Below are 15,669 nucleotides of genomic sequence, written 5' to 3' on the forward strand. Positions count from 1 at the left end.
GAAGACTTCATCTGCTGCTTTTAATAAAAGGAAGACTTCGTCTGCTGCTTTTATTAGAAGGAAGACTGCATCTGCTGCTTTTATTAGAAGGAAGACTTCATCTGCTGCTTTTATTAGGAGGAAGACTGCATCTGCTGCTTTTATTAGGAGGAAGTCTTCATCTGCTGCTTTAATTAGAAGGAAGACTTCATCTGCTGCTTTTATTAGGAGAAAGACTTCATCTGCTGCTTTTATTAGAGGGAAGTCTTCGTCTGCTGCTTTTATTAGAAGGAAGTCTTCATCTGCTGCTTTTATTAGAAGGAAGTCTTCATCTGCTGCTTTTAATAGAAGGAAGACTTCATCTGCTGCTTTTAATAGAAAGAAGACTTCATCTGCTGCTTTTATTAGGAGGAAGACTTCATCTGCTGCTTTTAATAGAAGGAAGACTTCATCTGCTACTTTTAATAGAAAGAAGACTTCATCTGCTGCTTTTATTAGGAGGAAGACTTCATCTGCTGCTTTTAATAGAAGGAAGACTTCATCTGCTGCTTTTAATAGAAAGAAGACTTCATCTGCTGCTTTTAATAGAAGGAAGACTTCATCTGCTGCTTTTATTAGGAGGAAGACTTAAATCTGCTGCTTTTAATAGAAGGAAGACTTCATTTGCTGCTTTTAATAGAAGGAAGACTTCGTCTGCTGCTTTTAATAGAAGGAAGACTTCGTCTGCTGCTTTTAATAGAAAGAAGACTTCATCTGCTGCTTTTAATAGAAGGAAGACTTCATCTGCTGCTTTTATTAGGAGGAAGACTTCGTCTGCTGCTTTTAATAGAAAGAAGACTTCATCTGCTGCTTTTAATAGAAGGAAGACTTCATCTGCTGCTTTTATTAGGAGGAAGACTTCATCTGCTGCTTTTATTAGGAGGAAGACTTAAATCTGCTGCTTTTAATAGAAGGAAGACTTCATCTGCTGCTTTTAATAGAAGGAAGACTTAAATCTGCTGCTTTTAATAGAAGGAAGACCTCATCTGCTGCTTTTAATAGAAGGAAGACTTCATCTGCTGCTTTTAATAGAAGGAAGACTTCATCTGCTTGCTTTTTTTTATTTAGGAGGAAGTCTTCATCTACTGCTTTTAATAGAAGGAAGACTTCATCTGCTGCTTTTAATAGAAGGAAGACTTCATCTGCTGCTTTTATTAGGAGGAAGTCTTCATCTGCTGCTTTTAATAGAAGGAAGACTTCATCTGCTGCTTTTAATAGAAGGAAGACTTCATCTGCTGCTTTTATTAGGAGGAAGACTTCATCTGCTGCTTTTAATAGAAGGAAGTCTTCATCTGCTGCTTTTATTAGAAGGAAGACTTCATTGGCTGCTTTTAATTAGAAGGAAGACTTAATCTGCTGCTTTTATTAGAAGGAAGTCTTCATCTGCTGCTTTTATTAGAAGGAAGACTTCTTCTGCTGCTTTTATTAGAAGGAAGTCTTCATCTGCTGCTTTTATTAGAGGGAAGTCTTCTTCTGCTGCTTTTATTAGAAGGAAGTCTTCGTCTGCTGCTTTTATTAGGAGGAAGTCTTCATCTGCTGCTTTTATTAGAGGGAAGTCTTCTTCTGCTGCTTTTATTAGAAGGAAGACTGCATCTGCTGCTTTTATTAGGAGGAAGTCTTCATCTGCTGCTTTAATTAGAAGGAAGACTTCATCTGCTGCTTTTATTAGAAGGAAGTCTTCATCTGCTGCTTGTATTAGAAGGAAGTCTTCATCTGCTGCTTTTATTAGAAGGTAGACTTCATTTGCTGCTTTTATTAGAAGGAAGTCTTCATCTGCTGCTTTTATTAGAAGGAAGACTTCATCTGCTGCTTGTATTAGAAGGAAGACTGCATCTGCTGCTTTTATTAGAAGGAAGACTTCATCTGCTGCTTTTATTAGGAGGAAGACTGCATCTGCTGCTTTTATTAGGAGGAAGTCTTCATCTGCTGCTTTAATTAGAAGGAAGACTTCATCTGCTGCTTTTATTAGGAGAAAGACTTCATCTGCTGCTTTTATTAGAGGGAAGTCTTCGTCTGCTGCTTTTATTAGAAGGAAGTCTTCATCTGCTGCTTTTATTAGAAGGAAGTCTTCATCTGCTGCTTTTAATAGAAGGAAGACTTCATCTGCTGCTTTTAATAGAAAGAAGACTTCATCTGCTGCTTTTATTAGGAGGAAGACTTCATCTGCTGCTTTTAATAGAAGGAAGACTTCATCTGCTACTTTTAATAGAAAGAAGACTTCATCTGCTGCTTTTATTAGGAGGAAGACTTCATCTGCTGCTTTTTAATAGAAGGAAGACTCATCTGCGCTTTTAATAGAAAGAAGACTTTCATCTGCTGCTTTTAACAGAAGGAAGACTTCATCTGCTGCTTTTTATTAGGAGGAGACTTAAATCTGCTGCTTTTAATAGAAGGAAGACTTCATTTGCTGCTTTTAATAGAAGGAAGACTTCGTCTGCTGCTTTTAATAGAAGGAAGACTTCGTCTGCTGCTTTTAATAGAAAAGAAGACTTCATCTGCTGCTTTTAATAGAAGGAAAGACTTCATCTGCTGCTTTTTTATTAGGAGGAAGACTTCGTCTGCTGCTTTTAATAGAAAGAAAGACTCTCTGCTGCTTTTAATAGGAAGGAAGACTTCATCTGCTGCTTTTATTAGGAGGAAGACTTCATCTGCTCTTTTGCTTTTATTAGGAAGGAAGACTTAAATCTGCTGCTTTTAATAGAGGAAGACCTCATTCTCTGCTTCTTTTAATTAGAAGGAAGACTTAAATCTGCTGCTTTAATAGAAGGAAGACTTCATCTGCTGCTTTTTAATTAGAAGGAAGTCTTCATCTCTGCTTTTAATGAAGGAAGATTCTCTGCTGCTTTTAATAGAAGGAAGACTTCATCTGCTGCTTTTATTAGGAGGAAGTCTTTCAGCTGCTGCTTTTAAGATAGAAGGAAGACTTCATCTGCTGCTTTTTTATTAGGAAGGAAGACTTCATCTGCTGTTTTAATAGAAGGCTTAAGTCTTCATCTGCTGCAACTTTTATAGAAGGAAGACTTCATCTGCTGCTTTTATAGGAGGAAGACTTCATCTGCTGCTTTTTATAGGAGGAAGTACTTCATCTGCAATGCTTTTTTATAGAAGGAAGTCTTCAATTCATCTGCTTTTGCTTTTATTAGAAGGAAGACTTCTTGCTGCTTTAGTAGAAGGAAGACTTAATCTGCTGCTTTTATTAGAAGGAAGTCTTCATCTGCTGCTTTTATTAGAAGGAAGACTTCTTCTGCTGCTTTTATTAGAAGGAAGTCTTCATTCATCTGCTGCTTTTATTAGAGGGAAGTCTTCTTCGGCTGCTGCTTCCATTAGAGAAGGAAGTCTTCTGTCTGCTGCTTTTTTATTAGGAGGAAGTCTTCATCTGCTGCTTTTATTAGAGGGAACCGTCTTCTTCTGCTGCTTTTTATTAGAAGGAAGACTGCATCTGCTGCTTTTATTAGGAGGAAGTCTTCATCTGCTGCTTTAATTAGAAGGAAGACTTCATCTGCTGCTTTTATTAGAAGGAAGTCTTCATCTGCTGCTTGTATTAGAAGGAAGTCTTCATCTGCTGCTTTTATTAGAAGGTAGACTTCATTTGCTGCTTTTATTAGAAGGAAGTCTTCATCTGCTGCTTTTATTAGAAGGAAGACTTCATCTGCTGCTTGTATTAGAAGGAAGTCTTCATCTGCTGCTTTTATTAGAAGGAAGTCTTCATCTGCTGCTTTTATTAGAAGGAAGTCTTCGTCTGCTGCTTTTATTAGAAGGAAGACTTCATCTGCTGCTTTTATTAGAAGGAAGTCTTCGTCTGCTGCTTTTATAGAATTGAACGACTTCGAATGTTCTGCTGCTTTTATTAGAAGGAAGACTTCATCTGCTGCTTTAATTAGAAGGAAGTCTTTGTCTGCTGCTTTTATTAGAAGGAAGTCTTTGTCTGCTGCTTTTATTAGGAGGAAGACTGTATATGCTGCTTTTATTAGGAGGAAGACTGTATCTGCTGCTTTTATTAGGAGGAAGACTGTATCTGCTGCTTTTATTAGGAGGAAGACTGTATCTGCTGCTTTTATTAGGAGGAAGTCTTCATCTGCTGAATATATTGTTTCTGTTGCATAAAGGATACAAAAATACTATGTTTCATTAATATTGCAATTTCCCCTTGGTCAAACCATATCTTTACTGGACTACACCCTTCTGAGCAGTGTTGCCAGATATTTCGGTTAGAAAGCCATAATCATTACTCAAAATCCATGAGTTAGAACTGTTTTTAATGTCTCCGTTTGGGACATCTTTCTAGAGATTGCAAAATAAAAATAAAATGTACTCTCTGTTTTCATAATGTCTTATTTTGTATTTATGGTAAATCTATTTGTGAAACTAGCAAATTTCAAATGAAACAAAATGACATTAATAAGTTAAATGATCAGGTTAAAGTAAATAAAGCGATGCTGTCAATACTGGTATTGTTTGGCATGTTGGCATCTCTCATGACCAGACATTGAAGAGCACTGTACTGCAGACAGCTAAAATCAAAGTTCATACAGTAGGTGGAATACGTGTTGAGGCTGTTGTGATGTTTGGGAATACTACCAGTAGTCCATTTGTAGTGAATTCTACTATTATATATAATTTAGATTCATACAATGTTACTGTTACAGCACAAGAACTTGAAGAGAATTTGTATGTAGATGATTGGCTCTCAGGTACAGATACAGTTGAAGATGCCAGTAGAATGTTCAGTGAAGCTCAGAGTATATTATTAGATGCTGTTATGACTTTATCCAAGTGGCACACTAACAATGATTTTTTTGATTAATCAACATCATCAGTACTTTGAACCAGATTATTAGAAATATATTGTAATTCCTCAGATGTGTTTTCATTGAAAGGTCTCAGCTTGTGCTACTTAATCTCCAGTAATGTATTAATAGTGTTGAGGTTATTAAAAACTTTGTAGTTAGTAGATGTTATTTTTCAGGTTTATCTTTGAATTCTGTGCAAGGTTTAGAAATACATGCCTTCACTGATGCATCAGAGAAAGGCTACGGTAGCTGTGTGTATCCACATGTACCAAGATTGAATAAAGAATTTTGTGTATAATTTATTATTGCTAGAACTAAAGTGGCTCCTATTAAGCAGGTTACCTTTCCTCGGCTGGAACTGCTTGGAGCCTTATTGAATGCTTGTCTAATTAAGCTGGTGAAATCTGCTTTACACTTGAATGATAATGTTTAATTAGTTTACTGGACAGATTCCAAAGTCTCATTGTCTTGGATAACCGGTAATCCCACTAAATGAAAACTTTTGTAGCCAATAGGTAGTTGAGATTCAAACATTAACATCTAATGATTAGTTCCATTGCCATGACAAAGATAATCCTGCTGATTTGATGACCCGAGGGGTTACTGGTGATCAGTTAATTTAAACGACATATGGCTTAAAAGTCCCAAATGGTTATCTACTTCCTCCGTAGACTTGTGTCAATGCTATTGTTGAGGTTAATGCAAATGATTGCGTTTTTCCCCCAAAAAAATATAAGGGAGGAGGAGTGATTATGACTGTTAATGAAGATGTCAGTTCTAGATGGTGTGATTTTACCGAAGCAATGAACATTACTCCCATGGTTATGAGACTCATTAACAATTGTAAACCTAATGGTGCTAAACTTTCAGGTCGTCTCACATATAATGAGTTGAGTAATGCAAAGGACAAGATTTTATGTACAGAGGGACTATTAGTGTCTCGTTCTCAAGGAAAACCTCTCCCTAGAAATTCCTCCTTGAAGAGACTTGACCCTTTTCTTGACTTCTTCTTCTTCCCAGCTTTATCCCTATTCGGGGTCGCCGTTTCTAATGAGTCTCTTCCATCTACCTCTGTCCCGTGTCACTTCCTCCCATACTCCCTTCTCCCTCATATCATCTCTAATGCAATCTCTCCACCTGGTCTTAGGTCTTCCTCTCCTTCGTGTTCCATCCACCTCCACGTCCATCACTTCTCTTGCCATGTGTTGCTCTTCTCTTCTCATCAGGTGGCCATACCATCTTAACCTTGCTGCCTCTTGCACTTTCTTTGATGCATCAGTGACTTTTACTGTACCCCTAATATGTTCATTTCTAACCCTGTCCTTTTTGGTTACTCCACTCATCCACCTAGGCATCCTCATCTCGGTTACGTTCAACTTTCTACCCTCTGTTTTCTTTAGAGGTGCTGCTTCCAATCCATATGTCATTGCTGGTCTGACCACTGCCTTGTGCACTCTGCCCTTTAATCTTATAGGGACTTTCCTATCACATATGACACCAGACACCTTCCTCCAGTTGTTCCAACCACAATGAATCCGGTTGTTAATTTCCTCTTCCATGTTCCCTCATTGTCAATCACTGACCCAAGGTACTTGAATTTATGAACCCTTTTCATGTTTCCTCCGCCTAATTTGATTGTTGTTTGCTTGTCGCCATCCAATTCGGTTGTCATATATTCTGTCTTTTTCCTGCTTATTCTTAAACCTCTACTCTCCAAGACATATTCCCATCTTTCAAGTTTCCCCTCCAGCTCTTCCCTATTCTCGGCATAGAGCAGACACCATGGTGGCTCCCCCCTGACATCCTCTGTTAACACATCCAAGACGATGTTAAACAGAAGTGGGCTTAGAGCAGATCCCTGATGTAGCCGGACTCCAACTTGGAAATTTTCTGTTCTTCCAACTGTAGATCTGACGCTGGTATTAATATTTTTATACATCTCCCTGATCATTCTCCATCACTCCTCTCTCCCTGAGACATCTCCATATATCCTGTCGTGGTACTCTGTCATATGCCTTCTCAAGGTCTATAAAGGCCATATGCAAGACTTTTTGCTTCTCTGTGTACTTTTCCATAATTTGTCTCAGAGCGAAAGTACCATCCACAGCACTAAGCCCCTTCATGAATCTTAGTTGCTGTCTACCGATGAAAACTTGCTGCCGTAATCTTTCATCCATAATTCTTTCAAATACCTTCAGTGGATTTGACATAAGCTTTATTCCTCGGTAATTTTCACAACACTGTATGTCCCCTTTCTCTTTGAATATTGGGATTAATATACTTTCTCTCCATTTTTCGGGTATCGTCTCACTTTCCATAATCTTTTTCATTAACTGCCACAATATGTCAACTCCTTCCTCATCAAGAGCCTTCCAGGCTTCTGCTGGTATGCCATTTGGTCCCACTGCTTTACTATTTTTCATCTTTCCCAGTGCCACTCTAACCTCAGCTTTTGTTATTTCTGTGACTGGTCCACAATTTGTGTGTCCGTCTCCTCTTAGAAATCTTTCATTTTCTTCATTTAATAAGGCCTCAAAATATTCTTCCCATCTCCTTATTATGTCTCTCTCATTTCCCAGTATATTTCCATCCTTATCCTTAATCTGTCATATGTGTGTTATATCCTTATCCTTAATCTGTCATATGTGTGTTATTTCTCATGTGTGCTAGTTTAAAGATCTTTCCTTGCCCTTCCTTGGTATCTAGCTCTTTGTAAAGCTGATCATATGCTCTATCCTTAGCAATTGCTACAGTTTTCTTTGGTAATTTATTTGCTTCCTTATAGGACATCCAGTCCTCTTCCATTTGGGTCCCCTCCCACCTTTTCTTTGCTTCTCTCTTTTGCTTTGTTGCATCCTTCACTTCTTCACTGAACCACCTCGTTTCCTTATTTTCGAATATCTTGCCACTACTTTCACCCAATATTTCTCTAGCAACCCTCAGTATTATTTCCATCGTTCTGTTCCACCATTCATCATCATCCTCAATTTCATGAGTTAGTTCCTCTAATACCTTTTCTTTAAACTGCCTACAAAGTTCAATCTCTTTCAGCTTAAACCATTTAATCCTTTTTGGCCCCTGCATTTTTTTTCTTTCTTCCTTATTTGTTCAATTTCCATAACCAAGTCCATCACTACAAAATGATGTTGCACACTCACATGGTCTCCTGGTATGACCTTACAATCTTTTACCTCGCGTAAATCTTTCCTCTTATACATCAAGTAATCTATCTGGCTGGACCTTCCGCCGCTTTTGTACGTAACTAGATGTTCTTGCTGCTTGGTGAAAAAAGTGTTCGCCAGTACCATATCCTTGGACAGAGCAAAATCATCAATTCTCTCACCCTCTGCATTTCTTACATCATAGCCATACCCACCATGTATACAGCTGATCACATGGTTATTCTGGCCTACATGCCCATTCAGTTCTCCCCCGACAAGGCATCTTTCATCTGCTGCTTCCTTTTCCATTTCCTCCTCTAAGTCCAAACAGAAGTGATCTTTCTCTTCATCTGAGCATCCTATCTGGGTGCATATGCACTAAAGATGTTAACAGTGCAATTTTCAACCATCAGCCTGACCCAAATAATCCTATCATTTCTTCTATTTACTTCAACGATTTCCTTCTTCATTTCACTTGACAGAATTATTCCAACACCATTCCTGTCTTCTTTATTTGCTCCGCTATAGAACATCTTATACCCCTCCCCAAGTTCCTTCGCTTTGTTGCCTTTCCATCTTGTCTCCTATACACAGAGAATATCTACTCGTCTTGTTTCATAAGGTCAGCTATTGCCCGCCCTCTTCCTGTCATCGTACCAACATTTAATGTTCCTACTCGTAGTTCTCGAGCTCGCTTCTTTAGCCGCACTCGCTCCCGATGCGGTAGCCCTTGCTTGTCCACAGAGTTAGGGCGATGTATCAGTGGGTCACTTCCGGGTGACAACCTAGCCCTATTCTCATTCCTTGTAAGACTCATTTCATAAAAGTTCTGGCAGGAGATTTTACAGACGGATGCCCTTCCTGACTCCAACCCTCCCTATTTATCCGGGCTTGGGACCGGCACTGAGTTGGGCTGTCTTGACTGTGAGGGATTATTGAGAATCAAGGGTTGATAACAATTTTCTGACATGAGTTATGACAGCAAGCGCCCCAATATGATTCCTAATTGTCATGTGTCTAAACTTATAGTGCAGTTCAGCATAAATCTTTTAAGCATGCTGGTGTTCTCATGTCAACCAGCAGAAACTCTTATCTAATTAATGGATTAAGGCGACTGGCCAAAAGAGTTTGTGAAGAATGTGTTGCCTTGCCCTCCTCTGCCGGAACTGACAGTTAACAATATGTTCCCCTTTGCCATAACTGGTTCAGATTATGCAGACCCTTTGTTTGCTATTGATCTTCTGTTTAAGAAATTGTACTTATCATTTACTTGTGCTGTTACAAGAGCTGTTGATTTGGAGTTAACTGACTCTCTTTCAGTACCGATTGTACGTTAGGTATACTTATATTTAGCAGCAAGGCCTTCCTTCTGTGATGTGTTCAGATAATGCTAAAACCCTAATTAATTTTCCAAATAAGCTTCAACAATATTTTAGTGTTTTGAGTCCAAAATGGAAATTCATTGCTCCCAGATCCCCATGGTGGGGAGGTTGGTGGGAACGTCTTGTGAAGTCAATGAAGTAAGTACTAAGGGGGTCTCTTGGCAATAAATGCTTAACTAAGTGTGAACTTGAAGCAACTTTGTTTGAAGTAGAAGCTTGCATCAATTCTAGGTAGTTGACTTATGTAAGTAAATGAAGAACCTGATGTAACTGACCATTTAGCACCCTCACACTTTCTGATTGGTCGAGTTACAGGTTCTCATCCTCACATGTCTGATGAACATGTAAATATCAGTGATAAAGATTTAAAGTGAAAGAGAAATTGTTTGGAAAAAGCAACTCGGCAAATTTTGGAAAGTGTGGAGTTATGACTATTTAAAGAATTTACCCCCTACAATAAAGAGCTTCAAACCTAAATTCTAATCTGAAGAAAGGTTCTCTTGCTTTGATATGGGAAGACAATATTTAAGAAGCAGACCCTCTCTCAAGAATACTCTATGAAAAGTAATGGCTACTTCAGCAGCATTACGCTTGTAGAGATTCTTCTCTATTTTTTGAATAGCGACTTTTCAGTACTACTTAAACAGGCTAGTTGAGCGCCTATGGAGGTCATTTACAAATGCGGGATCAAGATCAGTATATATATTTATATTTCCATTTTTAGAGATAAACTATGATATCATAGTCATCAAAGTCAATAGTAGTTTCTCTCTCTCTCTCACTCTCCTTCTCGTCTATCTCTCTCTTTTTCTTGTAGTAAGCTTTTATCTGGAGCTACCAGACATCCTCTAGGCTAGGAAGCTGAGGGTGGACTGCTTCTGGTGTGGTGTGTCCCTCCTCCTTGTATTTGGGTCGTCAGCAGGGTGTCTGTCCCCAATGTGATCTTCTATTGGCTGGTGGAGGTAAGTCTGTTTATCACTGGTCGCTTGAATGAGGTCTCAAGCCGCTTCTGCCGTGTGGATGGTAGTGTAGCTGCAGCCTCCTATATCTCCTGGGTGTGTGGTAGCATTGCTGGGCATTGTGTCAGGCTTCGTGACGTCACGGCTATTTTGATTTTCATGGCTGCATGAGTATCTTGTTCGGGAGTATTGTCTTCTGTAGAGTTGTCGTGATTGGTGATATCATTGTTGGTTCCAGGTCTTCTCATACTCGTGGGGAGGAGAAATTCTTCCTGCATTGTATTTAGTGCTGGTTTTATTTCCTGGATTAGAAGCAGCTCCAGTAAGCGCAACTGACAGGCATCGGGGGCCTTCCTGATGATCTTCGTGTTCTGGATGATCACATCCCTGGAGATAGTCTGTGGATGTTTGGTGCAGGTATGATTCTTGATAGCCCCCTCCTGGGCATGGCAGGAGAGTCTCTTAGACAGGCACATGCTGGTTATACTATGCAAGCGCTGCATTCAATGCACTGATGACTCCGTTCACCTCCCTCTTGATGTCGTCTGTCAGGATTCTTGCCAGGTGCTCATACTTGCTTTCATTGGAAAAAATAGCATCCAGCTTCTCTTGATATTCAGCAGTATCAATCAAGACAAAAGTTGTCGTCTTGTCCGTGCGTTGTACCACGATGGCCTCTTTCTCCTTCAACAGCTTTACTGCTTTCTTTATCTTCTTAGTGATGGTCCCACTGGAATGTGAGCCTCTCTCTGTAAGGGCTTCAGCAAGCAGGAGGGGCTGAAGGGCGTTGGTAGTCCTCATAATGCAGCTCAATTTTGAGATTTGTCATGAGGCCTGGGTCTCGAAACAAAGTAGCAATTGAGCCCCAGCTTCAGAAAGGCGTCTTGATCTGGGATGAGGTCATAATCAGTAAGGTTTATGTATCCTTGGGTTTGTTCTGGGACACGAAGTTTGCCACCATTCAAAGAGATGAGGTTTCACAGGGCGCCTCTCATTTGCTGCTTCATGTCGTCCTCCTGAAGGCAGTCAAGGCATCTTTCGATCTTCGCAGTGTACATCGATTTCTCTCTTGCGGGGTTGTCTTCTTCAGTGGGTGTGTCACGTTCGGGAATATCAAATTCGGTGTCGTCCAGTCCATGACTACCTTCTTCCCGGGGGGCTGCTTCTCACTCACTCCCACTCCTGCCACAGTCTCTTGGTCTCATTACGGAGAGCACGTAGTTCGGTAGTCTTGATCACTATTTGCTGCTATAGGAGGGATTTCCTAAAGCTCCTGGTGTCCTCATTATTTCTTGTTGATGGGTCGTATAGACAAATTTTAGTGTACTTGAGAAGCAGGGTCGGTACAGCCTGCAGTCTTCAGTAGAATTCCTAAAAGCCATCAAGGGCACCCCTGGCACCAGGATTATCACCTCGCTGGACGTGGAGTCCCTGTTCGCAAACGTGCCTGTTGATGAAACCATTGATATCATCCTTTAGAGCACTTACAGGATTCAGTTAACAGTTCCCCTCAACATACCCAAAGACTCACCCCATATGCTGCTGGAGATCTGCACCAAGTAGGCCCCTTTCTCCACTCACCATGACCAGATATTCCGTCAGAGGGATGGCGAAGTGATGGGCTCTTCACTCGTGTGCTCTTCACTAACTTATACATAGTTACCAGGATGGAGCAACACCACAGATACAGCCATTATATCAATGATATCTTTCAAAGAAAACTCATAATCACATAATTCAATATAATGGGAAAGTAAATCCACAGTAGTATAACTGTTTGATTGTGTTATTTAAAATATGTAAAGCAGAAAGCTTTTGATGACCTGTACAGTCCTCTTTGTCAATCTGACTAGAATTACATAAAGACTGATCTTTACTTATTTATAAAATAGGTTGTTGTTGAAGATGGGTATTTGGCTCATTAGGGTATCCCTTCATTCTCTGAGGGCAAACCAGCTAATTGCCTAGATCTTCTAAGTGACGGTTCAGCTCTTGAATCACTTGGTTGTTTGTCCATTGCAGCTTGGGCGCCTGCAACAAGGGACACTGGGTGTGTCCGCGTTACCCGAAAAGAAAGATGAGGCCACGGCAGTATCAAAGGTGGCTAGATTATTGGTGTTATTATTATGCAAGCTTTCCCTATTACAATCTCTTATGAAATGACTACAAATTATTTCATTTAAGAAAATTTTTAGCCATTTTATAAGAGATTTTAATAGAATGATAAATTATTATAATTGAAATCATTTGTAGTCATTTTATTATAGGGAAAGCTCGCTGATGATGACTATGATAAATATATATATATATATATATATATATATATATAATATATATATATATATATATATATATATATATATATATATAATATAATAATGCCAAGACTAGGAGGAACATTCTTTACCTTTCTTCTTATTTTTATTTCTATTTTTGTATGTTGCGATTGTTTTAGTTTTTTTCGTAATTTTAATTTCTAGTTTGTTTGTGATGTTCGTTTTATTTCATGTTTTTACTGAAGCTTTTAGTAAGACAATTCATTTTAATGTAATTTTTAGTGATTTCTTATCCTTGTCATTTTTTCAGCCTGATGATGAGGTTTTAAACCTCGAAAGCTCGTAAAATAAAGATGTTCTTCCTGGTCTTTAGCATTATTATTTATTATCAAGCTATATATATATATATATATATATATATATATATATATATATATATATATATCTATCTATATATATATATATATATATATATATATAGTATATATATATATATATATATACTATATAAAATATATATATAGATAGATATATATATTTATATATATATATATATATATATATATTATATATATATATATATATATATATATATATATATCTAATTTGCTCTACCTCGGAATTAATATATTTTCAAATATGCTTAACCGAAGGGGAATTTTTTAGGCGATAAGAGACTTGTCGGCTCCCAGGCGCGAACCATCGAAAACCAAACAAATCCAGGACAACAATGAAGCTTAAACCCACACCACCACCGCAAGAGGCTATAAGTTTATGCCGTCTCTCGCCTACAAATACCTGTTGCTCTCAGGTATTCGTTGTTTGCAGACTACATCAACCCACCTCGACCTCGGTAACGTTGTAGTGCTTTTGACAGCCGTAGCCATTATATGAGTCATATCATATTACCATGATTCATATACATACTTCAAGCAACGGTAATGTATATGACTCATATATATATATAGTATATATATATATATCATATATATATATATCATATATATATATATATTATATTATAATTTATGTAGATATATATATGATATATAATATTATATTATATATAATAAATAATATATATATTTCTACATTATGTAATTATATGTCTTAGATTTAATTATATATAGTATATATATCTTATATATATTTATTATATATATATCTTTTATATATATAGTTATAATATAATATCTATATATATCTCTTTATATTATTATATATTATATATATATATATATATTATATATATATAGCTTCCTTGCTGCTGCACTTGTTAACTGATCCTTCCCTGGTCTCACCATCTCTTCATTGCTTCTCATAGAAGGTGTGTGAGTGACCCATGAGTACAAACTTCTATCCCCTACACACCAGGAAAGCTTTCGGCCCAGTTTGATTGAAAATGATCCAGTGGTTTGTGCAAAAGTCAATTACGTGAAAAGTTTAAGGCAAACAAAAACATAAGTTCCATTGAAATCGCTTTAAAATAAGAGAAACCAAATCAGGCCAAAAAATATTTACCTGAGGTTTTTCTAGGGATTACTTGTTTCTCCATACCGTTAATCAAGGGTGGTAGGGAGCCCATCTCATCTAAAATTATACAGTTGGTTAAAACAATGGAAAGGGTCAATAACCCTTCCGCCTTATACCTATTTATGCAAAACATTTACCTAACAAGATATACTATACTATGTGTGTGTGTGTGTGTGTGTGTTTGCGTGTAGAAATCCTTGTACAATCACCCAGTAGCCTGTATTCAACTTATATGTTGACGTGATAATAACAATAATAATAATGAGAGAGAGAGAGAGAGAGAGAGAGAGAGAGAGAGAGAGAGAGAGAGAGAGAGAGCCGTTGTTGGGAATTTTCCCTCCAACTGCAATGTTCTAGTAGCTCTAAGGATGGTATGGGACCATTTATGGTGCTTTGGCCTGAAGGGCAAAATCGACACCATCGGGGATATAGAAGGTCCAGCAAGATACGTCGGGGATTTACTACAGTTTCATTACAAAATCCATATTCTAAATATTTAACAAGACAACATTCAACTGACAGCTTGGTCGGCCACGAGAATCACAATCAAAGGGCAAGGAAACCTTACAAAAACCCCCAAATTACCTTTGCATCGGCTCTTTAGAGCTATGAATTAATAAAAATCCTGCATCTGCATTACATATTTACAATTTATTATCTGAATATTACCAACCCAGAGCCTTGGATTACAAACGTACACAGAGATAAGTTCAAACCATTAAACAGGCTCTTGGTATCACACAAATCTTGGCTACGGAAGTGATGACGTGATCTGAGAGTATATCTTGGTTTTACTAGACCACTGAGCTGATTGCCAGCTCTCCTAGGGCTGGCCCAAAGGATTAGATATTTTTACGTGGCTAGGAACCAATTGTTACCTAGCAACGGGACCTACAGTTCATTGTGGAATCCGAACCGCATTATATCGAGAAACGAATTTCTTTCACCAGAGATAAATTCTTCTTGATTCCGCGTTCGCCGAGTCGAGAATCGAACTTCGGACCACCGGATTGGTAGGCGTGCGCGAAAACCAGTCGTCCAACGAGGAACGACGTGAGCTAGTGTCTCCTACCTTTAGTAGGCACCAGAGAGAGAGAGAGAGAGAGAGAGAGAGAGAGGCAGAAACACGATCCGCAAGCATCGTATTGACCTCGCATTTTACTCAAATTCTCCAGATTGTTTAGTTTACCGAAGTTTTAACCCGATTTACGAGAATGACTGTTCCATTCATTTATGTAAGACAGTTGACACAATTAATCTTGATGCCAAGGATTTTTCCACAAGTATTTACACACACCAAGGAGAACCTCAATCCCAGACGCCTGTATTCTTCTTCTGCTTGCAAATCCTGAACCTTGTGAAAGATTGTCGGGGAAAAAGAGGATCCAGTTTTCTCTCGCGACAGCTGTACTCGGGAAATCTACATGACAGCTGCTTGTGTAGCTACAATCTTAGAGCAACATAATCATAATTGCGTGCGACCTTTTGAATTCAGTTGAACTGGGTTTTCTTTGTTAGAGTGCTGTATATTTCTGCTGCCTATATTTTAG

The 15,669-nt window shown here is 38.3% G+C and overlaps 1 protein-coding gene across 1 annotated transcript; it reads right to left on the reverse strand.

Annotated features, from left to right (window-relative positions):
* Positions 1–7,439: 7,439 nt before the first annotated feature.
* LOC135213364 (uncharacterized) lies at positions 7,440–8,502 on the reverse strand. The gene is made up of 3 exons (XM_064247343.1): positions 8,419–8,502; positions 8,114–8,332; positions 7,440–7,832 (listed from the first exon to the last, which is right to left on the reverse strand). The coding sequence occupies exons 1-3, from the start codon at positions 8,500–8,502 to the stop codon at positions 7,440–7,442; spliced, it is 696 nt and encodes a 231-aa protein (XP_064103413.1).
* Positions 8,503–15,669: the final 7,167 nt, after the last annotated feature.

This window comes from Macrobrachium nipponense, chromosome 42 (genome assembly GCF_015104395.2).
Source record: "Macrobrachium nipponense isolate FS-2020 chromosome 42, ASM1510439v2, whole genome shotgun sequence".
Classification (NCBI taxonomy): domain Eukaryota; kingdom Metazoa; phylum Arthropoda; class Malacostraca; order Decapoda; family Palaemonidae; genus Macrobrachium; species Macrobrachium nipponense.